Source organism: Pseudorca crassidens, chromosome 2 (assembly GCF_039906515.1).
Source record: "Pseudorca crassidens isolate mPseCra1 chromosome 2, mPseCra1.hap1, whole genome shotgun sequence".
In the NCBI taxonomy this organism is placed as follows: Eukaryota; Metazoa; Chordata; class Mammalia; order Artiodactyla; family Delphinidae; genus Pseudorca; species Pseudorca crassidens.
This window is the reverse complement of record NC_090297.1, coordinates 102898271-102924824: the sequence shown is the minus strand read 5'-3', so window position 1 is coordinate 102924824 and position 26554 is coordinate 102898271. Positions and strand designations below refer to the sequence as shown.

Below are 26554 nucleotides of genomic sequence, written 5' to 3'. Positions count from 1 at the left end.
GATTCCTATGTCTGTGCATGCCCTTTCCAGCCTCTGTCCACTGCACACACAGCTGCAATCACAGCCTTCATCTTGGGTAAATATATAGAATTATATACCAAAAGATTTGATAAGTTAGAAAAACAACTGACCTTACTTAATCTCAAGCATTTCACTTGAGGAATTTTCAATCTGGAGTACATCATACATTAGAGAGTAGTTCCTGCTGCTGAAGAGTGAAGTTGCAGCTTGGGTTGTACCTACACAATATTATACAAAAGAGAAGTGCAGAATTTGGTAAGGTGCTGTAGATCTAAAATTAGTGGACCCCAGATTTGGGGGAAATGCCTAAAGTCAAGAAAATAAAAAAAGAGACTCTCTTACCTTCATAACACATTCTGGCTTTTATTAGCAGCATCCTTAAAAAGGAGTTAATAATGTCTACTTCACAGGGCTTTTGTGAGGAGTAAGTGTACTGTAAACTATAAAAAATGATACAAATGTCAGGAAAAATGCTTAATATCATTCATAAGTCTCTCACCAAACTCCAAACTTCCTATCTTGGTATCTCCCCACCCCACCCCACCCCCAGAATGCTATAATACAGAGGCAGAAAGACAGTTCTGTTGAAGCTGAGAGAAATAACAAACCAATTTCTCCTGGGATTGTCAGGGACATTTCACCAAGAGTTTTACAGGGGTAATAATGGGGATCTGGGAGCTACATTTAATATTTATAAAAATCTAACCTGAAATTATACTGTTATCAGCAGTAAAGCTTTACAAGATAAATAAAACATCAAGATTTTATTTCTTGTTTTTTTTCCTTTTAAATGGAATTATATAAAACAAGTATGCATCTCATAGAAAAATTAACTGTTGCTTTATTTAATAAATATTGTGTGAGGACAGAGGAGAAAAAGATGAATAAAATAAGTCATAATCCTTGCCTTTAAGGAACTCACAGTGCAATGAAGACAGATTAAGTTTAATGCACAGGTATAATAATACATGGCAAGGGCAATAATAAGGACAATCACAACAAAGGGAATAAATGCAGGACTCTTAACCTAGGCTTGAGTGGTGCTGAGTAGTCAGGGAGGGCTTCCTGGAGGAAGTTAAACCTTAGAAGACTTCTGGGAGTTATCCAGGGAAAGGCTGTGTGTGAAGGAAGATGGGGAGGCCAGATGATATCTCCAAGCAGAGGGAGCAATGCATGCAAAAGACCAAAGGTGAGAGAAAACATGTTACCAAGAAACTGTGGTTCAATAGGGCCCCAATGTAGAATTAGGGTACAGGAGTGACAGAGATAGGATGTGGAGATGATAGCATTTAACCCCAACTTTTATTTCAAAAATGTTCACACCTAGAAAACACTTGAGAAAATAGTGCAATGTAGTGCAATGAGTGTCTATATTCTGTTCACCTAGATAATATGGGTTGGGGTAGGGGAAGAGAGAATGAATGAATGAACTAATTAATTTGGCAAAATGTTAATAATCAATTAGTGGTAGAGAATTCTAACATTCTTGAGATGCTCCTTTTCCCCCAACCTATAAATGTACATCTTTCAGTTATCTTTCCTCTATTTTTTCCTCCTCTCCACTCTTTGGAAACTTTGGAGATTAATTGGTTATAAAAACATTCTGTTATGCATACTCTAGGAATACCTAGTCCAGTAAACCAGTGTGTCTCAAACTGTTTTTTGTGACCAACCCCCTAAGGAACATTTTCAGACATTTATTTTCTAATTGCCTCCCTCAGGAAATTTTAATATACAGATATACTATATATCTGGTCCCTCTTTCTCTCTCTCTCTTTATACATTAAAGAGTAAGTTTTTTTATACCCCAAGAATGAAAAAACCGCCCACTTACAGGCAATGTCACTACCACTGAGAACACAAAAGAGGAATAAATCAGATTATAAACTCCTATTTCAATTAGTTTTTAGAAACAATATTATCATATGAATCACTTATATAAATTACAGTAAGATAAACCCTAAGATTTCTAACAAAAAAGTTGTTAACTCCTAATGTTTTATTTCAGTTCTTCTAAGAAAATTTTTTTTATTGTAAGCCACTTGGCCATAGACCCCGTATTTATATGCTCCAGAGAACCTAGTATGGTGGTAAAAGACCTAATAAGTCAATTATCATCTGGTCCTGACAAAATGAATTAAATAACATAAGTCCCTGTTGGGAGGGGTTAGGGGAGGAGCATTGCAATCCCAAGTAGTTTGGGGGCAACAGAAGGACCTAATCAAGGCAAGTGCTGGAGAAGGAGAATGCTCTTCGTAGGAGGCAGAGAAACTTAGGTGTTTGAATGAGAATGTTGTATTGAAGAAAAACTCTACCAGTAACACTGTTTTACCACAGTCTAGAGCAGTGCTGTCCAGCAGAAATTTAATGTGAGCAGTCTATGTAATTTTATTTTAGAAGGCAGATTTAAAAAGTGAAAAAGAAACAAGTGAAAATAAATTTAATAAAAGATTTTATTTAATGGATTTTAATTAAAATATTATCACTTTTAGATAAATGAACTATAGTACATTTCATACACTGGAATGGTATTCGGTGCTAAAAAGAAACGAGCTATCAAGCCATGAAGACATGGAAGAATCTTAAATGAATATTATTAAGTGAAAGAAGCCAATCTGAAAAGGCTATTCACTGTATGACTTTCTGGAAAGGGCAAGACTATAGACAAAAGTTGTCAGTGGTTTGGGGAGAAGAGATAAACAAGTGAAGCACAGTGAAACTATTCTGTACGATACTATAATAGTGGATACATGGCATTATACATTTGTCAAAACCTATAGAATGTACAACACCAAGAGTAAACCCTAATGTAAATATGGACTTTGGGTGATAATTTGTATCGATTATAACTAATCAGTTATAACAAGTGTAACTCCCTAGTGCACAGTGTTGATGGTGAGGGAGGCTGGCGGTGGGGGGGACATACAGAACTCTCCACATTTTTTGCTCAATTTTTCTGTGAATCTAAAACTACTCTAAAAAATAGTCTATATTTAAAATATATATTATATAATATTTTAATGTGCAATCAAGATAAAATATTATTAAATGAGATATTTTACATTTTTTTCATAATAAATCTTTGAAAACCAGCACGTATTTTACACATACACCATTTCTAATTCATACTAACAACATTTCAAGTGCTCAAAAGCCACTTATAGTGAGTGGCTCCCATACTGGATAGCGTTAAGTCTAAAGCAGTGGCAGCACCAAGCCACACTGGATACATATATAAAGAAAAAGTGTTCTGCTCTGCAACTGCAGCTTCCAAACAACCCTTTGAATCTTCTTTCCACCCAGATTGCTGGCTCTCAGCTCCTCTCACATAGATATTCAGGAGCATCTTGCCAGAGAGTCCCCTCCCCAGTCCAGCCCTCCAGACAGTATCACTCCAAAGACTTTCTCTTATGGGACTCTGTCTAAAAGAGAGGCACGGAACACTGACGAATAGAAGGAATTTATCACACCAGAGTTTCCTGAAAATACCTCATTAATATTAGGTGTACTCCTCATTAATAATGGGAGAAAAACTTTCAAGTCCTGTACACTGTGCAAGAAAATGTAGAATTTATTAAAATGCACAGCAGATTTAAATGCTACCTAGAAAATAGGTACGTAAAAAAAAGTAGTTTTTTTCATTATGGAAATAAATAACTAGGCTTTGCCTCAGTGGGGATTATTTGTATTTCCTTGCAACTAGAAACATTATTTATTTATATTTCCTAGCAACATTCCTGGAACTAATGTACAGACCTCTCTGTATGCCATGAAACATTATAATCTACTCATGCTCTACATGCTATTGCCAAGATGCGGTGCACTTTAGCTCAGAAAAGTTAGCTGTCATTTGAATTAGAAAAGGCACTATGTTAAATCAGTCTGCCTTTTCATATTCATCATTTTCAAGTTCTATCACTCACAGAAATGAGGAAAAAAAAGCATTTATTTGCTTACCATTTCTAACAGCTCTTCCAAATGAAGGGAAAGGAAAAAACCAGAAAGTGGACCAATTATAACAAAATAAAAGGGCAGTCCCACAGAATCCTGCAAAGAAAAAAGAGCATGACATAAAGCAGAATGCACACATAGCATGTAAGCTTTATTTATACTTACAAAAATCATTATTAAATGTCTAACTCCCATCTGAGTCCTCTTTGAAATAAAGGAAGAAATTTAAAAATATATAAAATTGGTATTTAACTGTATATGGCATTTTTAAAACTAAAAAGTCTACATGAAAAGTCAAAAATTTTCCATCTTTATATCTAAATCTTTTCAAATAAGTATCTTAATTTAATAAAATGACATGATTACCTGGGATTTGATTTAAAATACTCCAACAAAGAAAAATGATAATAAAATTTGGAGAAATATGTAAGAATGACAGAATGCCATTAACTGATGAAGTTGAATGATGGTTACTTGGGGCTGTGTTATACTTTTCTCTCCACTTGTACACAGCTTATATCTAAAGTTGCCCAGATAAAAAAAGTTCAAAAATTGTTGGTGGTAAGTTTTAAAATATATGAGTATCTTTAACAACAGCAACAACAGAAAAGTTAATTGGTCGTCTCTGACTCAAGGCATGGCATGGGAGATTTACTATTTACTTACGCTTTCTTAATTGTTCACCTGTTTTTATCAAACATTATTTTATCAATGAAAAAAAGTCTATATACATACAATGCATATATGTATGTATGTAACACACATACACCCCCAGACAAGTACATACACGTGCATATATATGATACATATACATTTTTATATAATATATATGTAAAATATATAATTATATATATAATCACATTATATACACATGTGTGTGTGTGTCTTGTTAAGTATAGAGCATTGACCTCTTCCTGAAGATACTGCTATGCATTTAGGTCTGCACCTAGTCAGCTGTGGGTCCTTAGGCAAGTCACTTCTGAGTCTTCCTAAGGGCAACACATAAAAGAGAAAATACATTTGAAAATGCCTAGTGCAGCGTCTGGCACAATACAGGTATTCACTTAGTGCTGGTTTAAATGACATTTAATATGTGGGGAGAACCAGATTTATTATGGAGGTAGGCCTGCCCCTAACATTTGAGGGACCATGAGCAAGAGGAGAAACAGACGCAAACAGCCCATGATCTGTTCTTCTCCTTCCACCCAACAGAGGGGCCTCACACACATTTGTGTGGCTATCCCAACAAACTTGATCAAGCTCCACCACCCACAACAGCTGGCCTTTACCACTCCTGAGGCCTAGGTGTGGGCACACTTATGCTGTCTATAACCGAAGAAGAGCCAGCACAGGCCCTGGAAGTGGGCTTCCAGCTATCTGTCAGGGAATTTCAAGAATCCCTGGTAGCTAGAGTATCTTCTGGAATGTGTGTGTGTCAATGGGCGGTGGGGTGGAGTGGAGAGTAGTGGGGAGACGTACTCTTAGAATATCTTGGCCCCTGGGAAGGGATGTAACTGGAGAAGGGCCACAGTGGGTCCTTTCAAAGCAAAGGACCCAGGGCAGGGGACCCAGGGGCCTGGTTTAAAAGCAGCACCGATTAGAGACGAGGTGTTGTATTGAATCACTCAACAGAATAGAGTCAGAAAACATGGATTCTTGCCCAGTTCTACCACTAACGTCTTGTGTGACCTTAAACCAACGTCTTTACCTTGCCATGCCTCAATTTTCTCATACATCCATTCAATAAATAATTATTGGGCTCCAACTATGGGACAGGCATGCATCTAGATACTGTGGATAGACATAGAATTTAATAGACAATAGTCCTTGCCCTCAAAGACTTACCATTTTGGTAGAGAATAAGCCATGAAGATATCTGGGGCAAACATATTCCAAACAAAGGGTCTCTTCCAAATCAAAATTTTCATGATTAATCTTGGAAGTTGACACGTTCATTAAATATAAATCACAAAAGAATCCTAAAAGGAAAAAAAATAGCATATGTTAAATTATAATGCAACATTATAAAGAGTGCAAAGCATGACTTTTATGATCCATTCTCTAATATAACAGAATGAGCACTCCACAACTGCTGCTCTTATTTGAATCACGAGAATCATCACCAATCTCCAAATATGCCATTTTCTTTATATTATTACTGATTTAATTTAATCATGTATATTTTATATAGAAGATAAATTTATGAGATATGATCACAAAGTATTTATCCACATTAATTTAATATAATGTATCAGATGCGTTTTAAAAGGTTAGTGAATGTTAGTACATAATAAATATAGCAAAGGAATTTACATAAAGATATGAATAGAGTGTGCAATAATGTATACATAGTCTAAGAATAGTTAATATTTATGCCAAACCAATTAAGATTGGGTGCAGCTTCCTGACTACAACAACTATAGAATGTCTGGGGTCATGGCAGAGAATTTGGTCAGATGATTAGGAGTCAAGTGAGAAGAGCCAGAAGATCTTGGATAAGACAGCGAAAAATTTTTTTTCTGAAAAGGTAGGTAGTTAAGTAATAATGGAACTTAGTTCTTGTTTACTTCCAGTCTGACCTAAAAGCAGTTACACAAGGAGAGCCTCAAAGCTCAGATCATTCTAGCCATTGCATCGTACACCTCAAAGTTGAGGAGTTTCCCATTTATCAGAAAATATCCATTATAAGGGAGTATTTATACTTGCTAGATCTCACAATTAGAGTCATCTCAGGGTACAGTGAATTTCTAGATGTAAATCAAAGCGCCAATAATGCAATGAGACCAAGTTCTACCTTCTATGGCTCTGTTCAAAATAAACAAGATAGAACAGCGTGCACTGTCCAAGCTTTACCAGTAGCATAGCTTTTTATTGCAGCTACTTCCACTAGATGGCACTAAAGACTCAGGCTCTTGGAAAAAAAAAAATGACCTACTGAAATAAACAATAAATTTCTCCAGTCATCTATCCTATCATTATGATCAGTTTCTTAGAAATTAAACATGAATCTAGGCCGTTTATTCACGTATGGAACATTTATTAAACCATACTATGTTTGAGACATGTGCCCAATGTTGGGAATGCAGAAATAAAACACTGTTCCTTGTTCTTAGTGTGGGAGGGGTGGGGTGCAGTGAGGGCAGAAACAGACAAGCAAGTATAAAATTTAAATGCAGAATGTTAAAGACTTACTAGAGGTCATCACAGAGTACCAAGGGTAGCACATAGAGCAGCACGTAATGAAGACTTGATCAATGAAGGATTCCTAGAGAAGCTGACGTCTGAAAACTGAGCTTTGACCAATGGGTAGGAATTAACTAGGCAAGGAGAATGAGCAGGGTGTCCTAAGCAGAGCAAGTAGCTTGTACAATCATAAAAGAGGCAGAAGCTCAGGGTGCATGCTGAGGTCAGGGTGGGGCAGTGCGAGAAATGAACTTGGCTGGGTTGGCAGAGGTAGAGTCAAGCCCCTACTAGAAGATAATCTGCATGACAGCAGGGATTTTTGCTTGTTCTACACAATGATAAATCCTGGCACAGAGTCCAAAGTCCCTCCCTTCACAGAATTGATTATTCTAGTGGAGAGCAAGCCACGAAGGCATTTGGGGAAAACATTCCAGGTGCTTAAATGATATTTGATGAACAAATGAAGGTACTGAATAGCCACTGAAGATCATGATCAAAATGTAGTTTCAGAAAGATCTCTAACAGGATTATAGCGAATGGATTGGAAATAGGGACACATTCCTAATCCAAACAAAGTATGATAAGAATTTGAAGTAAAGCAGGAAGAGCAGGGAGGGAGCTGCTCCCTGCTGTGGGCTGGTGCTTTCACCTCCAATCCCACAACAACCAAGGGAGGATGAAACGTTTTTTTTTGTTTTTTAAAGGGTGGAGGGGGGCTAAAGGGCCCTGGGAAATAACAACGTTTAAAAGCCACATTGAGGAAGAAGTACACCGCAGGGAGAAAGAAAATGAGTGATTAGAGGGGCAGGAAGAGGAGAGAAGATCAAGGAGAGTGTTATAGCAACCGAACAGGGGAAAGTTTCAAGAAGAAATTGTCAATGTCAAAAGCTATAGCAAATTCTATAGATAATAACTGAAAAGTATCCACTGGATACAGCAAGTGGGAAGTTATCAGAGACTTTGGCAACAGCAATTTCAGGCAATGGTGAGAGGAAAAGCCAGACTGTACTCTGTTTAGGAGTAAAATGTGAGGAGAAGAATTAGAGAAACAAGTGTAGACTATTCTTTTTAAGAGGCAGAGCAAAATCAGGAGCTCAAGACAGGTTGTAGGGTAGAAGAAGAGAGTGAAGCATGGGTATGAGCTGAAAGAAAAGCCACCAGAAAGTATGATATCAATTACATGTGGAATCTGAAAAAGCCAAACTCATAGAAACAGACTAGAATGGTAGTTACTAGGGGTAGGTGGCAGGGGAAAATAGGAGATGGTGATCAAATGTACAAACTTCCAGTTATAAGAGGAATAAGTTCTGGGGATCTAATGTACAGCATGGTGGTTACAGTTAACAATAGTGTGTTGTATACTTGAAAGTTGCTAAGAGAGTGGATCTCAAATGTTCTCACCACAAAAAGGAAATGGTAATTATGTGGTATGATGCAGGTGTTGGCTATGTTGGTGATCATTCTGTAATACATAAATGTATCAAATCAACAAGTTTGATTTGATAAGTTTGAATGAATAAGTTTGATACAAACGTATACAATATTATATGTCAAATATACCTCAATGAAGCTAGAAAATTAAATTTAATTAAAAAAAGAAAGTATGAAGAGAGAGGAGAAGGAGGAGGCAGATGAGACTGGGCTTCAGAACACAGATCTTAGGAGAAATGACTGTCCTTGCTCTGAAATAAGGAAGGAGGAAGGATGGTGAGTTGACAGAAACAGCTATAATGTTGAAAGATAAGCCTGACATGGCTCTCTGGTTCACTTTCTATACATTCACTCCATGGCTGGTGGTGATGATCAGGCATACTGTCTAATCCAGACCTGCCTGGTTTCCTGATGGGTCATCTTCCCTCCCTAGTCTTCTTGTCTTTCTTGGGCTACAGGAGTGGGCTGAAACTCCTTAGACACCTTGATGGACCTGGTCACTTACATCAGTCCTGTTCCTCTGATCCCATGACTCTGCACTTCCCTGTAACTATTTTCTGCCTGAGGTCCCCAGAAAGATGAAGCAGTATGTGAGCATGGAACAAAACACTAACTAATGCTGGGAAAGTAGAATCCTTAAATAATCCTCTCCCTGAATCTCACCTCATATCACTTATGGTCTGCATTATCCACAGAACTCTTAGTTGCAGGTCATCCCATTTGTTCTACTTTTTTTTTTTTAAATTAATTTATTTATGGCTGTGTTGGGTCTTCGTTTCTGTGCAAGGGCTTTCTCTAGTTGTGGCAAGTGGGGGCCATTCTTCATCGCCGTGCGCAGGCCTCTCACTATCGCTGCCTCTCTTGTTCTCTGTGGAGCACAGGCTCCAGACACGCAGGCTCAGTAATTGCGGCTCACGGGCCCAGCTGCTCCGCGGCATGTGGGATCTTCCCAGACCAGGGCTCGAACCCGTGTCCCCTGCACTGGCAGGCAGATTCTCAACCACTGCACCACCAGGGAAGCCCTGTTCTACTTTGAGATCATTTATTTGCCTCATCACTAATAAGTCTATTAGATGTCTACTGTGTAGGCAAAGGATTGGTTGCCAAGGGTTTTTTATCTTAATAAACAAAGAATGTATGTGTGTATGTGTATATATATCATACATATATACATATATCAATACATGCATAATAAATAAAAACGTTTAATACCAGAATGAAGCAGTGAAAAGTATAGGCAGAAGAGCTATTGGAGTCAAATCTGGAGCTCTGAAATAACAGGGAAAGTTTCACAGAAGTAGTGTGAAACAGCATAACATAGAAGGAAGGGTATGTTTCAGAAATTGGTTGCATTTCTTTACACTAACAATGAAATATCAGAAAGGGAATGTAAAAAAACAATACCTTTTAAAATGGCACCAAAAACAAAATTAAATACTTAGGAATAAACCTGACCAAGGAAGTGAAAGACTTATATGCTGAGAACCATAAAATACTAATACAGGAAACTGAAAGATGATTCAAAGAAATGGAAAGATATCCCATGCTCTTGGATGGGAAGAATTAATATTGTTAAAACGGCCATACTAGCCAAAGCAGTCTACAGATTTAATGCAATCCCTATCAAATTACCCATGACATTTTTCACAGAACTAGAATAATCCTAAAATTTATGTGGAACCACAAAAGACCCAGAATTGCCAAAGCAATACTAAGGAAAAAGAACAAAGCTGGAGGCATAACCTTCCCAGACTTCAGACCATACTACAAAGCTACAATAATCAAAACAGCATGGTACTGGCACAAAAACAGACATATGGATCAATGGAACAGAATAGAGAGCTCAGAAATAAACCCACACACTACAGTCAATTAATCTTCAACAAAGGAGGCAAGAATACACAATGGAAAAAAGTCTCTTCAGCAAGTGGTGTTGGGAAAGTTGGACAGCCGCATGAAAATCAATGAAATTAGAACATACTCACACCATATACAAAAATAAACTCAAAATGGCTTAAAGACTTAAAAATAAGATATGAAACCTTAAAACTCCTAGAAGAGATCATAGGCAAAATATTCTCCAACATAAATCATACCAACGTTTTCTTAGGTCAGTCTCCCAAGGCAATAGAAATAAAAACAAAAATAAACAAATGAGACCTAGTCAAACTTATAAGCTTCTGCACAGCAAAGGAAAACCATCAACAAAATGAAAAGACAACCTACGGAATGGGAGAAAATATTTGCAAATGATGCAACAGACAAGAGATTTCCAAATCTCTGTAATTTCCAAAGTATACAAACAGCTCATACAACTCAACAACAAAAAAAACCAAACAACCCAAACAAAAGATGGGCAGAAGACCTAAATAAACATTTCTCCAAAGAAGAAATACAAATGGCCAATAGGCACATGAAAAGATATTCAACACTGCTAATTATTAGAGAAATGCAAATCAAAACTACAATGAGGTACCACCTCACACTGGTCAGAATGGCCACTGTTAAAAAGTTTACAAATAACAAATGTTGAAGAGGGTGTGGAGAAAAGAGAATGCTCTTATACTGTTGGTGGAAATGTAAGTTGGTGCAGCCATTACAGAAAAACAGAATGGAGGTTCCTCAAAAAACTAAAAATAGAATTACCATATGATCCAGTAATCCTACTCCTGGGCATATATCCAGACAAAACTATAATGCAAAAAGATACACGCACCCCTATGTTCACAGCTGCACTATTCACAATAACCAAGCATGGAAACAACCTAAATGTCCACTGACAGATGAATGGATAAAGAAGATGCAGTACATATATATAATACAATGGAATACTACTCAGCCATAAAAAAGAATGAAATAATGCCATTTGCAGCAACACGGATGGAACTAGAGATTATCATACTAAGTGAAGTAAGTCAGAGAGAGAAAGACAAATACCATATGATATCACTTATATGTGTAATCTAAAATATGACACAAATGAAACCTATCTACGAAACACAAACAGACTCACAGACATAAAGAACAGACTTGTGGTTGCCAAGGGGGAGGATAGGTTGGGGAGGGATGGGGAGGGATGGAGTGGGAGGCTGAGGTTAGCAGATGTAAGCTATTATATATAGAATGGATAAACAACAAGGTCCTACTGTATAACACAGGGAACTATATTCAATATCCTGTGATAAACCATAATGGAAAAGAATGTATATACATGTATAACTGAATCACTTTGCTCTACAGCAGAAGTTAACACAACGTTGTAAAACAACTATACTTCAATAAAAAAAAAAAAAGTCAATTAAAAAGAAGAAGTGGGAGGAATTGGGAGATTGGGATTGACATATATACACTAATGATACTATGTATAAAATAGATAACTAATGAGAACCTACTGTATAGCACACGGAACTCTACTCGATGCTCTGTGGTGACCTAAATGGGAAAGCCGAAAAAGAGGGGACATACGTATAAGTATAGCTGATTCACTTTGCTGTACAGTAGAAACTAACACAACACTGTAAAGCAACTATACTCCAATAAAAATTAATTTAAAAAAAAGAAAAAGAGAAGGTGTGTTTAAATAATAAAGGTGGAAGAATTCTGAAGACAAAATTGGATAAGGCCAAGAAGTGTTCTTGGCAATGTTTAGGTAAACTAAAAGGCAAGTTTTATGGATCTATTCAGGAATCCAGATTTTATCCTATGGGGATTGGGAGCTACTGAAGCTTTTAGAATGAAGACTGATTTGTATCATATTTTTACAATTAATTTGGAAAAACTGTATAAATTCAACTGAGTAAAAGTGGAGGGCAGGAATAATTCAGAGACTAGTCTAATACTTGAAGTAAGGGTGATAATGTCCTTATCAGCAGAAAATTCTACACAGTAAGGTATTGGCAGTGGGGATGGAAAAGGTATCTGCCTGGATATGGAAAAAGAGAAAGGAGGCCAAGAGCACTATAAGGTTTCAAGCTGGAGGGAAGGGAGAAGGATGATATCCTTGAGAGAATAAAATAGGAAAATTCAAAGAGCACAGTTTGGTGAATAAAGAAGCTCAATGAAGTTTAAGCTATGCAGGGCTTAAGGTGATGGGGCCACATTTGAGCACAGGTTTATAACAGATGGCTGTGACCAAAGCTCAGGAGAGAGGTCAGTACTGAAAAGTGTGAATCTGAGGATCATCTGTATAAGAAGAAAAGGTAAAGTGGAGGAAGGGGAACTAGTGAGGAAGGAGAACGTGAGAAGCAGTCCAGGAGACAAGAAGGCCAGGAGAGTATTTCAGAAGGCAAGGGGGAAAGCAAGTTTTAAGGATGAAGAAGTACATAACAATGGTGAATACTAAAGAGACTGTAGTGAGAAAAGGCCAGTGACATGGTCACTTGTGATCCGTAAGAGAAGTCTCAACAGGAAAGAGGAGTTAGTTTATTTGGGGGAGGAAAAAAATGGGTGGCGATGGTGATAATGAGAAGACCATGATGAAAGCAGAAAGTGAGATTACTCTTCTGAAATGTAGTGGTGAGAGTCACAAAGGTCAGTAAGTTGACAGGCAGCCTAGTCAAGGGAGGATTTGGTAGAAGAACACGCGAGTAAAGGACTGACTAAAAATGTAGGAATAGCAAGGTTTTGAGAAGGCAGGAAAGGTTGGAATCAAGAGCAAAAGTCCTGTGGGGTTAAACTTGGAAAAGAAGAAAAGCAGTCAGGAGAGGTCTGAAAAGAGGTGTGATGAATCATAGATTTTTTTAGTAAAAAGTGAGGGAAATGGAATATTACTCAGCCATAAAAAGAAACGAAATTGAGCTATTTGTAATGAGGTGGATAGACCTAGAGTCTGTCATACAGAGTGAAGTAAGTCAGAAAGAGAAAGACAAATACCGTATGCTAACACATATATATGGAATTTAAGAAAAAAAAATGTCATGAAGAACCTAGGGGTAAGACAGGAATAAAGACACAGACCTACTGGAGGATGGACTTGAGGATATGGGGAGGGGGAAGGGTGAGCTGTGACAAAGCGAGAGAGAGGCATGGACATATATACACTACCGAACGTAAGGTAGATAGCTAGTGGGAAGCAGCTGCATAGCACAGGGAGATCAGCTAGGTGCTTTGTGACCTCCTGGAGGGGTGGGATAGGGAGGGTGGGAGGGAGGGAGATGCAAGAGGGAAGAGATATGGGAACATATGTATATGTACAACTGATTCATTTTGTTATAAAGCAGAAACTAACACACCATTGTAAAGCAATTATACCCCAATAAAGATGTTAAAAAAAAGTGAGGGAGTTGCTTTTCTTACTCAATTAAAGGCAGTTACCTGCTGAGTATATAAAGGATTCAATGCTTAAAAAGCTGGGAAAGGAAAGGGTAAGAGAGGTGCTTGGGCTAGAATCTTAAACGTGGCGTCATGAGACAGAGTTCAAGTCTCAGATGTGTTACCGTGGGCTGGCCACCAAACTTGAGACTTTTCTCAGAGAGTCGTTAAAAGATTAAGTAAGATAATAAACATGTAAATTATAAAGCACTTCTTAAACAAGAGAAGCTTGGAACATCTACCATGGGAAATATGATAGAGCATAAATAAGAGATGAAGCAAAGCATGACCAGGCATCAGGGAGGGTTGAGATGGAGTTCAGAGCAAGAATATATAGCAAACCCAAGTCTGCACAGTTTTTGTGACTCACCCCAGCATACTGGAGAGGAGAAAGCAGATTCTGAGCCAGTAGGTATGGAGAAGGACAAGAAGCTGAAGAAATCTAGGTAAGGACTATTTTAAGACCTTTGTAGGCATGCGTACTTTGGGAAACAACATGTAATTTACATATAAAAGTGGCATTTGACTCACTGACATGCTATATTTTGGATATGGCCAAACATTTCAATTTTTATTTTATAGTTTCTTTTCATATTTCAGAGACAAGTTTTTGTTCGTTTGTTTCAGATTCCATATTTCTTAAAGCTTAGGCTGCAGGCTCTGTGTCTACAGCACGAAATGGATAATGAAGACATCAATGAGACAGTTGCCCATTGGGTCCAAATCAAGTAGGGAAAGTCATTAACAAAGCAAGCAGTGAGACAGATAATCAGACATCCTACACGGGCTTAAGATAAGGAGAACAAGTGGAGGGTAAGGAGCCAGAGTGTTACCATTTCTGTAATTCTAGAGATACAGGTCCTAGATCCCAGGTGTTGCAAATCCCCCATAAGGCCAAATCAGGAGACTCCTCATAAGGACACTGTAAGAAGACAAAGAAACTGTGAAGGAAAGAGTGCCTGGTGTGTTCATCTTCCCATTAGTTTATGAGCCCACAAAGGACTTATCCCTCTTTGACATCTTCCGCTATCCCACTGTGACCGGTCACGGGCCGCCCCTGATTGATAAAAACAGCGGACAAACTTGCCCTGCTTCTCTTACACAAACTGTAGAATTCTGGACGAAAAACAACCCCTTAGTCATCTGCACCTCTGGCCCCGACGGACGAAACAACGGCTTCGCCAGCCCCAGGGAATCTGGAATCGAGCTCCCGAGCGCTGGCCGAACGAAGGCAATGCTAGACCTGGGTCCAACGGTCTCCCTGACGCGTCCTCAGAACCAGTCTGGTCCGGAAAATGCCAGGAGCCGGCAAGCCGCTTCTAGAAGCTCTGGTAACCAGCACGCTAGGGCTCGAGGACTCCTTAACTAAAATAAGCTGGGAGGCCCAAAGGGGAACTCGCAGGCTCTCAGCCGCGCCGAGGAAAAAACGCCAGTCGCGGGGCCCGAGGGCTCGGGAACCAGGAAATCTCCTCCTGCTTCAACTCCCAGCAAGCCCTAGGGCAGAGCTCGGGACCACCTGACAGCGCCACCCACCAATGAGAGGGCGCAGGCTGGGTTGGTGGGACCAATCCGAGGGCGCAAAGGAGGCCGTACCCATGGCACATCAGCGCGGCTTTTTAAGTGGTACTCTAGCCTCTCTGGTCGCCACAGCCGTAGAGAGGGAGACAGTCGCCGTGAAATGGTGACGCTGGCTATACTATGCCGCTCACTCCCAGCTTTACTCTTTTTCTCCTCCGAGCCCCAAGCCCTCAGGCCGCCCCGCCTCCCGCCCTTAGTTTGATCCCGCCCCTCCCCGGAGAGGACAGGCGAAGATGTGCAATTTCCAAAGCTTATTGGATGCAGATGGTGTTACTCTGGAGGGTGGCGGGGCCTGCAGCGGCAAGGGCCGCCCCTCTCGGACGGTGATTGGGCTCGCCTGAGTAGCCCCGGGCTGGGATTGGTGCGAGGAGGGGCCAGCGTCGTCGGGCAACTTGGACCTAGGGGTGGGGAGGCGGTGACAACCGAGGAGCCGGTGGGGTCTTGTAGGTCCCTCGTCCGCCGCCTGCCTTCCGCGGAGGGCCCAGTCGAGGGAAGGAGTGGGAGGCGCCCCTCCCTCATCACGCGGGGGCGGGCGTGGCACTTGTCGTGGGGCGGGCGCGGGACCAGTGGGGCGGGCGGTGGGAGGGGGCTGGTAGTGGAGGGTGATGGAGGGGCAGGGGTTCAGGAGTCGACAGAAGGACTAGCTGGAGACCTAAATCTGTAAGCGCTTCCGGGGAGGAGGACTTGGGGAGACAGAGGAGGGCGTGGGCGTGTCTGGTATGGGATGCCTTGCAAAGGAGGGGGCCTTGCTGAGATCTGTGGGTGGTTCCTTTGAGGAATCCTTTTCTTCCTTTTTGCCCTTTGATTTGCCAAAGGGAGAGTCCCCGTGGTCTCTGTTCAAGTTTTGGAAACTTTCTCTTTGGGTGGGCCTAATCACATACTACTTCATTATAGAACTGCCCAGGGCCTTTTCTAATACTGAGCACAAACGTAGGGAATATGGCAGAAAAAAGGAAGCCGCTGCTGGGCTTCGTGAGCAAACTCCCCAGTGGGACCACACCTGGAAACTCAGGCAAGACTCGCTGCCCTTTGTGCATGGGGCTTTTCAAAGCCCCCAGGCTCTTGCCTTGTTTGCACACAGTTTGCACCACCTGTCTGGAGCAGCTGGAACCCTTCTCAGTAGTGGACATCCGAGGGGGAGACTCTGACACAAGCTCTGAGGTGTCAGTATTCCAGGAACTCAAGCCACGCACTCTGCAGCCGCAAATTGGCATCCTCTGTCCGGTATGTGATGCTCAGGTGGACCTGCCCATGGGTGGAGTGAAGGCTTTAACCATAGACCACCTGGCCATGAATGATGTGATGCTGGAGAGTCTGCGTGGGGAAGGCCAGGGCCTGGTGTGTGACCTGTGCAGCGACAGGGAAGTGGAGAAGAGGTGTCAGACCTGCAAAGCCAATCTCTGCCACTTCTGCTGCCAGGCTCATAGGTAAAGATGGGATACCCCACCTGGTGTGGCTTAAGAACGGAGTACGAAGAGGTGTCAAGACAGAGAAATAACCTTGGTGAGCAGATGGCAAGGAAAGCTTGAATTCCATGGAAGGTCAGAGAGCAATATACAGTGTGATTACAGATATTCCAGAACAGTAGTTAACTCCTGCAGCCTTTATATAATACCCATGATACTTATAGCATCAAAGGTTTGCAGAGTCCTTTTCAGTTTACAAAGCACATTTACACTTTCCTTGGATCATCAATCATTTGTATAGTGAATAATTGTACTGGGTGCTAGAGAAAGTGAATGAGTATAATGACAAAGCCCCTGCCCTTGATCTCATTGGATCCTTGCAACTCATAGAAAAGCAGGCAATGTTTTCATCCCTATTTATTATTTGAGGAAACTGAAGCTCAGTAGCATGTGATTTGCCAAGGTCCCATAGCTGGTAAGTAGTGTCTAACAGAACTGAATTTAAAATCCAGATCTTCTCACTGCCTTCTATGCTCTTGCTACTAATCTCTGCTGCCTTCCCAGTATAAGGTGCTGATTAGTGGGGCACAACCTCAGCCTTTGCCTTGTACCCTAGTGTTACTCTGGAACTTGGTGAGGTGGGCTGGTAGGTGCGTATTGGGGTGCAGATTATGTCTTTTAGGGTGTGTGGTGAACAGTTTGTCACATAAATCACTTTGTCCCCTTCAGACCGCCTTTCCCCATTCCAGAACATCACAGTGTAAGATGGCCAAGGTTTTAGGATTAGCCTACCGTGGTCTTTAAGTTCTGCCTTCCATGTGTTTTCTGGCCTCACCAACAGAACAAGTTAGTAGTCTTCGGTCTTTCTATTTTTAACTTGTATTTGGACTACTTTGCTGCCAGCTAAACAGCTGGCCCTATTTTGTCTACAACCACCTTCTGGTGCCGGAATAGGCATGTAAGCTTGATGTTGCTATAATGCTAACGGGGAAAATCTGAACAGTTACCATGGTTTCTAGGGATTTCCCTGAATCTCTAGAGGGCTACAGAAAAGGGGAATTAGAGGTTTGATTTTACTGACCACTGACCACTCTCTCTAATAATGTTGATGACTCTTGTTAAGGAAAATTCTAGCTTGCTGCTTTGGGTGATGTAGGCGCTAGTCAAAGGAAATGCTTTACCAGAGTGTTAGGTGGAAGCTGAGGGAGACTGTCGTGGCCAGCTGGCTGCTTTTTAATTGCCTGAGGCTCATTTTGTGCCATCTGGCACAGGTCTGGTCTCTTGCTGCTGGGTCTCCACTGTGCTCTCCCCTCTAGCTTGCTGCAGGAGCAGGCTGAGGGTCTTGCCTAAACTTGACAAATTAATTCTTTGGGGAAAGTTCCAGGATGTAGCCTTAGCATTGCGACCTCTGGCAAAGTCAGGTGCCCAGTCAGAGAGCCCTAGCCTACTGTCATTTAATCCTATACAACAGCCCTTTCAGGTAGGTATTATCCCCACGGTACAGAAGAGGAACTGGAATCCTAGAGGGTCATGTGGTTAGTAAGAGGTTAGAATGAGGAACCGAACCCAGATTTGCTGGACTTCAGAGCCCGTGCTCTTAAAACTGCCGGACTGTTTCCCAAGTAGAGTTGTCCCCTCATTTCCTGTCCCCGACTCTGTTTGCCCCTAGGCGGCAGAAGAAGACGACTTACCACACCATGGTGGACCTGAAAGACTTGAAAGGCTACAGCCAGATTGGGAAGCCCATTCTGTGTCCCGCTCACCCTGCGGAGGAGCTGAGGCTGTTCTGTGAGCTCTGCGACCAGCCCGTGTGCCGGGAATGCATGGTGGGGGGGCACCGGGAGCACCCCTGCGACCTCGCCAGCAACGTTGTCCACAAGCACGGGGACTCCGTGCGGGAGCTCCTCAAAGGCACCCAGGCCCACGTGGAGGGCCTGGAGAAGGCGCTGGCACAGATCAAAGGGACCAACCGCGCCCTGCAGGAACGGGTGGAGGCCGTGGCCGGCGACGTCCGCAGCTTCTCCGAGGGCTACATCAAGGCCATCGAGGAGCATCGGGACAAGCTGCTGAAGCAGCTGGAAGCCATCCGGATCCAGAAGGAGAACTCCCTGCAGCTGCAGAAGGCACAGCTGGAGCAGCTGCTGGCAGACATGCGGACCGGAGTGGAGTTCACCGAGCACTTGCTGACCAGTGGCTCTGACCTGGAGATCCTCATCACCAAAGGGGTGGTCCTGGAACGGCTCACAAAGTTGAACAAAGTGGCATACAGTGCCCGTCCTGGAGTGAACGAGAAGATCACCTTCTCTCCTAAGGAGAAAGCAGGCCTGTGCCGCGGCTATGAAGTTTATGGGGCCATCAATACCAAAGAGGTCGATCCAGCCAAATGTGTCCTTCAAGGGGAAGGTAGGAAGGCATTTCCCACTGGCGTTGAGAGGACAGTGCACAGGACATGGTGTTAAAGACATGTGGCTTTTCCAGCCATGGCCTTCATTTAGCTAGGGAGAGAGACATATGGATCCGATGGACGGTGACCCCACCCTTGTCCTTTTCTTTCTGATCTGTTCTGGTCAGGGTACAGTTAAGATCCCTACAGGGGTGAAGCTTGACCCTTTTCCAGTGGAGAAAAGTAGTAACTACCAAGGAACTCAAGGATCATGCTGTTTCTCTCAGATGACAGGACAGAGGCAGTGCCCATAGGAGATAACAGCATAGGCCTCAGGGCAGGGCAGAATCCTGCCTGTTCAGAGAGGATGGCTTGGACCAAGTTCTGAAGAGAGTTTCTGAGGAGTGAGGATGACAGGATTATGGTTTGCTTTCTTCTATGCCCTTTTTGGTTCATGTAAGCCACGTGTTGGCATTTGAAGGAAAACGGTAGGCATTTCAGTCAGCAGAGGGGAAAAACATTTTCTTTTGACCACATTGATCAAACATATATTTCACAGATCAGTCCTCACAGGAAGACTCTACTGTAGAGTCATCCTAACTGGCACAGGAATTCTTACCTGTTCGGGGGTCACAGATCCCTTTGAGAATGATCTCTCCCCAAGAAACACCCATTAATTTGGGCATACAATTTCAGGAGATTCTTAGACCCTTCATAAGGCCTCACAGTAGTTCACGAACCCCAGGTTAAGAAGCCTGTTTCATCTGACTTCCGGACCAGAGGCTGTAGCTATTGAATATGCCCCCAACACCATGGCACAGCTACCACGCTGTGGAGGACTTCACAGCATGAAGAGTCCCAGGTGGTCACCCTGTACCCCCTGCCTCTTCCAGCAGGATCTGCAGCTCAGAGAGGGTAGTTTGGGGTTACCAGCCTCTCTCACGGTGTCCAGAGTTTTTTTTCTCTGAATACATACATCAAACCTGAGTATTTTCAAAGCTTCCTTAAGGCTGAAATTAAGGTCCAGGATCCTATATGATCCAAGAGCAGCTGCTGGCTGAGACAGAAGCAGGCTCACCGGGAGCGACTCCCAAGAGGTATGCCTGGGAGAAAAGAAAGGGAGGAAACTGGAAACACAACCTTTTGTTCTAAAGAGAAAAGGCAAGATGGTGTCTGATCTGGGGATACAGTCACTGCAGTTGGCCTTTGAGGTGAGGATGGAGTGTTTATCTTCCGCAGATCTCCACAGAGCCCGCGAGAAACAGACAGTCTCTTTCACCGTCATTTGTAAGGATGCAGCAGGAGAGAGCATGGGCAGGGGAGGAGAGAACATTCAAGTCGCAGTAGTCCCTAAAGATAAGAAAGACAGGTTTGTATTATACACTCAGGCGTCACAGGTAATGAGCGGTGATGCGACTGGAAACCCGAGGTCCTTTGCAGTAGTGGGGCTGTAACTGCAGTAGTTCCAGCCTACCTCCCCATGATGCCATTGAAAAGTGCAATAGGACCAAGTGGACCAGATGTGTTTCCTTGTGTGGGTTTTAGGCCTGTATTCAATTCTCTCCCAAAGGTCTGATCTGCCCCTCAGACTGTCTTCATCCCAACCTTCAAATAGACTGAAAAATATTCCATGTTAGACTGAATGGCGCCCTTCTCAAAATTCAGCCTCACTTTGCTACTAAACTGTTCTGGGAGCAAAGTTATACGTCTCTGGAATTAGAGGAGGGAGGAGGGAGGACGAAGGGCAGGAGGGTACAACAGAAGCTGAGGGGAGAGAACACAGTGACGCTTTCAAGGAATTCGTCAGAACATCAGATTAAATCAGCATTTATGTTGCTTACCTTCTGTTGTAAAATTAATTTCCGAGACAAGTAGAAGATACATCCTGCTTGGGGGACATTTAAAATTAATACTGGATTTATGGTGTAGAGCAGGGGACTGCAGCCCTGTTAGGAACCGGGCCGCACAGCAGGAGGTGAGCGGCGGGTGAGCAAGTGAAGCTTCATCTGCTGCTCCCCAGCGCTCACATTACCGCCCGAACCATCCCCCCATCCGTGGAAAAATTGTCTTCCACGAAACCAGTCCCTGGTGCCAAAAAGGTTGGGGACCGCTGGTGCAGAGTTTACATCCTAAAATAGTGGGCAACTGAAGCAGGCTTGTGAGAATGAGTGATATTTTTGAACTCTCACCTCCATCCAGTCCAGTCAAAACGATGGTCCACGATAACAAGGATGGGACATACTACGTTTCCTATACCCCCAAGGAACCTGGCATCTATACTGTGTTCGTCTGTGTCAAGGAACAACACGTGCAGGTGAGTGAGACCTTACCTGTGCTTCCCTGACCTCCTTTCACCCTGGCCCCCCTGGGTTTTGTCATCTTAGGATGTGGAGACATTTCTCACAGGATCAGCTGTATAGAGGCCTTGAACAGGATTCTCTTCTTTCTTATTTCATCTCACTTTAGAAATGGCCCAGATTTTGCAGCTCTTATTCTTACGAGAGGATGCTGGTGACGATTAAGAACTCTCTATCCCTACTTTACCTCCTGGCTTGTATTTTATCATTCTCCCAGTGCTTGTATTTTATCATTCTCCCAGTTTGTTGGAATTCATAATTTGGGAAAGATGCCTTGATCAGAGGGGCCAATCTACCAGCGGGCAAGCATACACACGTTTGAGCAATATAATCTAGGTCAGGATATTCCAGCTTTTTCAGGCTATGACCAGACATGGACTTACTGGAACACCATTGGGAGAGTTATGCCTTCTCTTCTTGACTGACCAGTCATCTCCCTGCCTAACCATCTGCCCAGATAATTCTCTACTCTGTTTATACGTATATGCTTGTCTGTTACCTCCACAGATACATGTAACACTTTCTGGTGTAGAGATTATGAATTTTTAAAAAGTGGGTAATACTCAACACGTCCAGCAGAATCTCTGCTGACATTCGAGCTGTCAGAGGTTTCCCCCAACCAGAAATCAACACTGACAAGGGCAATAAAACACCATAGAGCATCATGATGTGTTAGGCTTGTGGTCTGTGCCACAGGAAGACTCATATTCAATAGCCACTTGCTGCTTTTGCCTAATTACAGGATGTCAGACGGGTTAGGTGTTTTTTTTTAATTTATTAATTATTTATTTGTAAATTTATTTATCTATTTATTTTGGCTGCATTGGGTCCTCATTGCTCCGCACGGTCTTTCTCTAGTTGTGGTGAGTGGGGGCTACTCCTCATTGTGGTACGCGGGCCTCTTATCGCAGTGGCTTCTCCCATTGCAGAGCATGGGCTCTAGGCACACGGGCTTTGATAGCCGTGGCGCGCAGGCTCAGTAGTTGTGGCGCATGGACTCAGTAGTTGCGGCACATGGGCCCAGCCGCTGCGCGGCATGTGAGATCCTCCCGGACCAGGGCTCGAACCCATGTCCCCTGCATTGGCAGGTAGACTTCCAACCACTGCGCCACCAGGGAAGCCTGGGTTAGGTGTTTTTACAAACATTATTTCACTTTTCCTCCAAATCACTGAGGCATAAGGATCATCATCCAACTGGACCGAGAAAACAAACTTGCCACAATACACAGTACCTGTGTGGAAAAATCATAATTTGAATCCATAGCTTTGAACTCCAGGTTGTTTTTAAAACAGATTGTAAACTCTTTAAAGGAAGAGAGATTTAACATTTGAAAGGCTTCTAAGGTGCCAGCCTCTCTGCTTTATGCTTTTGCAGAACGTCTGGTTCTCATGCAGGGATAGGCACGTAACAACAGTTATTAAATATTTACTGTTTAACATAGGGTAGAAATTGGAGAATGGAAGTTATCCTTGAAGGAAAAGAGGCAGGAGAGTTTCTAATCTGAGATTTTTTTTTTTTTTTTTTTTTTTTGCGGTATGCGGGCCTCTCACTGCCGTGGCCTCTCCTGTTGCGGAGCACAGGCTCTGGACGTGCAGGCCCAGCAGCCAGCCATGGCTCACGGGCCCAGCCGCTCCACGGCACGTGGGATCCTCCCGGACCGGGGCACAAACCCGCGTCCCCTGCATCAGCAGGCGGACTCCCAACCACTGTGCCACCAGGGAAGCCCAATCTGAGAATTATTAACCACAGGCTTTTAACCTTCCTCCCTTCCATCTATCGTCACCAACCCAGAGTAAAGGGGATGGGTAAACAGTTGTGTCCAGGATGGAGGGATGGAAGGAGAGGAGCTGGCTCAGCATGTGAGGGGAGGGGGTGTGTGGCTGAGAAACTGGAGAAAGGACCACAGATGTCCTCACCTTGTGGTTGTGTGCTCTATAGTTACCCAAGCTTGCTCAGGAATGGAGGAGATAGAGACCAAGGTCAGTGACCTGAAAGCACAGTTGGGTTTCCTAGTGCATCAGGTGGTATGCATGCTGGGAGAGCAGCACGGATTCCTTAACTCCCCCCCTCACTGCATTTGTATCTGGCCCCATCCAGCTCAGCGCCCAGCTGGCTGCTGTCCCCCAGTCGCTGTTTCGCTCCTGCTGTCCTCGTCCCTCCAGGGACAGGCCCTGCGACATACACTCCGTTTAGTATGTGTGACGCTCGGCACACCCCTGTTGACTCACAAGGTGCTGTTCTTTGCTCTTGGTCTGAACATTGAAGGGCTCACCATTCGCTGTGACCGTGAGGAAACGGCACCGCTCACACCCAGGCGTGTTTCACTGCTGCACGTTCTGCTCCAGCGGAGGCCAGAAGACTGCTCGCTGCGCATGTGGAGGCACCATGCCGGGTAAGGAGAACCAGTCGCTCCTGAAAGCCCTCGCTCTCCCTCTGCTGCTGTCTCCTGGCGGCGGGATCAACTACCACAGCGACCAGCTTCGGGGTGTTCAGACTTAGGCTTTGTTTCTAGGAATGCAGTCTGTGCGTATAAATATATCACAGTTCTAAAAGTTTCATTTAAAGCTTCTTGTTCTGGAAACTGAAATAGCAAGCTGCAAAGTTCTGAATTTTTTAGTTTTGATACAGTTCACTAATCCTAGGAGCCCTGTGCTTCTCCCAGAATGCTCGATTTCAGCCTGTACCCTTTCCAACAGCCTGAGCAGTGTCAAAGATGTAAACCCGCTCCGTTCCTTTTAAAACCTTAGAGAAATTTAAACAAGGCAGGGATGGGAGAACAGATGAATAAGTTAACTGAACCAGGTCTGGCTCTTTTCTTGGGGGCAGGGTGGGTGGGCAAGAGGGTCAGCTCAGGCAAGAGATCTAATTATTTTCAGTATTCTGTGGTATCCTTACTCCAATGGTGGGCCTTAAGATAGGCTCTTGTAAACTCTCATATAAACACTTCAGGATCTATTTTGTTTATTTCCACCACTCTGCACTTCCCTTTCATCTAGATTATGTTACAGTTAAAATCCAAACCAGTTCTTCTCCTTGAGTTAGCAGTGTTAAAATAACACTCTTCTTAGAACTTCAGCTAACCTTAATTGATTTGCTGTCATCAGTCTTGAGAGTTCCCCTGACTACAGAGGCACCGAATAGCTTGTTCCTCTCTCTGGGTTTTTATTAGACATTTTCAGGTCCATGAGTCTGAATGTCGCCAGAAGCATTAATTTCCGTGGTAACTGCTGGACTTTCCTCTAATGGTGGTTCTCCCCTCTTCTCTTTGAACCATGCAGGTGGGTACCTAGGCTGTGGCCACGGACACAAAGGCCACCCGGGGCGCCCCCACTGGTCGTGCTGTGGGAAGTTTACCGAGAAGTCAGAATGCGCATGGGCAGGTGGGCAGAGCGCAGCGAGGAGTGTACTGAGGACGGTGGCCCTCTGACGGCTTCCTGGGTCTGTGGTCGTAGCTGAGGCCAGCACGGCTTCAGATCACCAGAGAACCCCTGACCTTAATTCTGAAGAAACTGATGGAATTAAAAACAAAGTGCCTTATGTTATACCCTCGAGTCCAAGTACCTTTTTGTGAGTTACTCACTGATTGTACGTCCAGGTGGTCGAGCACCAGAGACCACGCTACGTTTCTCTTCTTCGTGGCCAAAGGTCTTTGGGGGAGGGGAGGCAGTCAGCTGTCTGGTTAAAGTTAATACCAGATGGTGCCCCTCATTAGTGTCCTTTTAAAACATATATACTGTAGTCCAGTAGGAGAGCGACTGTACAAAATGGCTAAAATAGATTCGAGAATCATACAGTGTCTATCTTAGTGCATCTTCAAAAGCAGACAGATCTTTGAAACTAGCAGTTGTTAATCAAAGCTGGCTTTATAGGAGGAGTATAATGTATGCATTACTGTTTTAAAACAGTGTCAGTGTGTGCATGTTTTTGTATGACTGAGCCCATTCATTGTAAGTCTAATAAACTTGTTAGAAAAACTGTACTCATGTAGACTAGCAATATAGTTTGTAGATGTGATCTCAGCTGTAAACAGAAAAATCTAATTGAATAAACTTTGTATCACCCCCTCAAAAAAAAAAAAAGTCCTTTCTGTACCAAGGAGGCTCCTTTCTGTTTTGTACAGACATGGAGGTACCCATGCCATTGGAATTTAGCGCTCACGGGGGTAATTTAGTTCCTCACTTTTTGATGTATAACGTTCTTATTTCTCCCTGAGCTACGTGTTAGATATTTCCCTCAGAGAATAAAAACCTCCTTTCCTCGTATCCACTTGTTGCTAGCACACTTTAAATGGATTATAATGTGATATTGCTGTTTAGGTGGAGGTCTGCCACTTCCCCTCTACACCACGTTCATCTCGTAACCCCAGAGCCTAGAAGATTACTGTGTGGTCAGGGGCAGACACGTAGTCAGTAAATAAAGGGGAATGCTGCTGAAATAGGACCTCATAAATTCCTTGCAGATGTACTCATGCCAGGCGATCCAGATACCTTCCTCGTCCTCACATCTCTCACCCTCTTTGTCTTTTAAAGAACCGTCTTCAGTTTTGTCTGTATACCTAGGAAGTTAACTAGAAGCTTTGACTCCTAGAGCATGCCTGCTTAACTGAAGAGGATTCTTGGGAGAGGAAGTACACAGCACTGGTGCCCCAGCCCTGCCGTGGTCTTCACTGTATATAGTTTGTGTGTTCTTCTGGGACACTTGGTTTCTTATATAGCAAAAACTCAGCATGTATTAAATACAATTATTGAAATCTGCAATGTAAGCTCCATTAAGAAGTAACTCATTGGAATGGTGAATTGGGTCAGGCAAAGGAAGTGAAATAATTAGACAAAACACACTGTCAGGTCATCCTGGAAACATTTCCTCCTTGAGGCTGATAGACGTGAGCTACATTGTAGCTGTAAATATGAAGATATTTACTTATATTTTCTGG

General features: G+C 42.9%; 2 protein-coding genes across 7 annotated transcripts in view; one reads left to right on the top strand and one right to left on the bottom strand.

Moving 5' to 3' along the window:
* Window positions 1–15489: 15489 nt before the first annotated feature.
* TRIM45 (tripartite motif containing 45) lies at window positions 15490–25833 on the top strand. Of its 3 annotated transcripts, none has more exons than XM_067727417.1 (7): window positions 15493–16134; window positions 16714–16901; window positions 18550–19283; window positions 20503–20632; window positions 21463–21577; window positions 23887–24013; window positions 24900–25817. In XM_067727417.1, the coding sequence occupies exons 2-7, from the start codon at window positions 16726–16728 to the stop codon at window positions 25046–25048; spliced, it is 1431 nt and encodes a 476-aa protein (XP_067583518.1). In that variant the 5' UTR covers window positions 15493–16134; window positions 16714–16725; the 3' UTR covers window positions 25049–25817. The 3 variants fall into 3 exon arrangements, with proteins under 3 accessions (XP_067583516.1, XP_067583518.1, XP_067583517.1); XM_067727416.1 differs by having other exon boundaries at window positions 16556–16901; window positions 24900–25815; XM_067727415.1 differs by having other exon boundaries at window positions 15490–16901; window positions 24900–25833.
* TTF2 (transcription termination factor 2) overlaps window positions 19784–26554 on the bottom strand; it is a 57182-nt gene continuing 50411 nt past the window's right edge. For 2 of the 4 annotated variants that reach the window (XR_010941024.1, XR_010941022.1), the window contains exon 25: window positions 19784–20613. The gene's annotated coding sequence lies outside the window, so the exon portion shown is untranslated. Of the gene's footprint in view, window positions 20614–22382; window positions 25131–26554 lie in introns of those variants that run through there. The other 2 variants (XR_010941021.1, XR_010941023.1) reach the window with 2 other exon arrangements.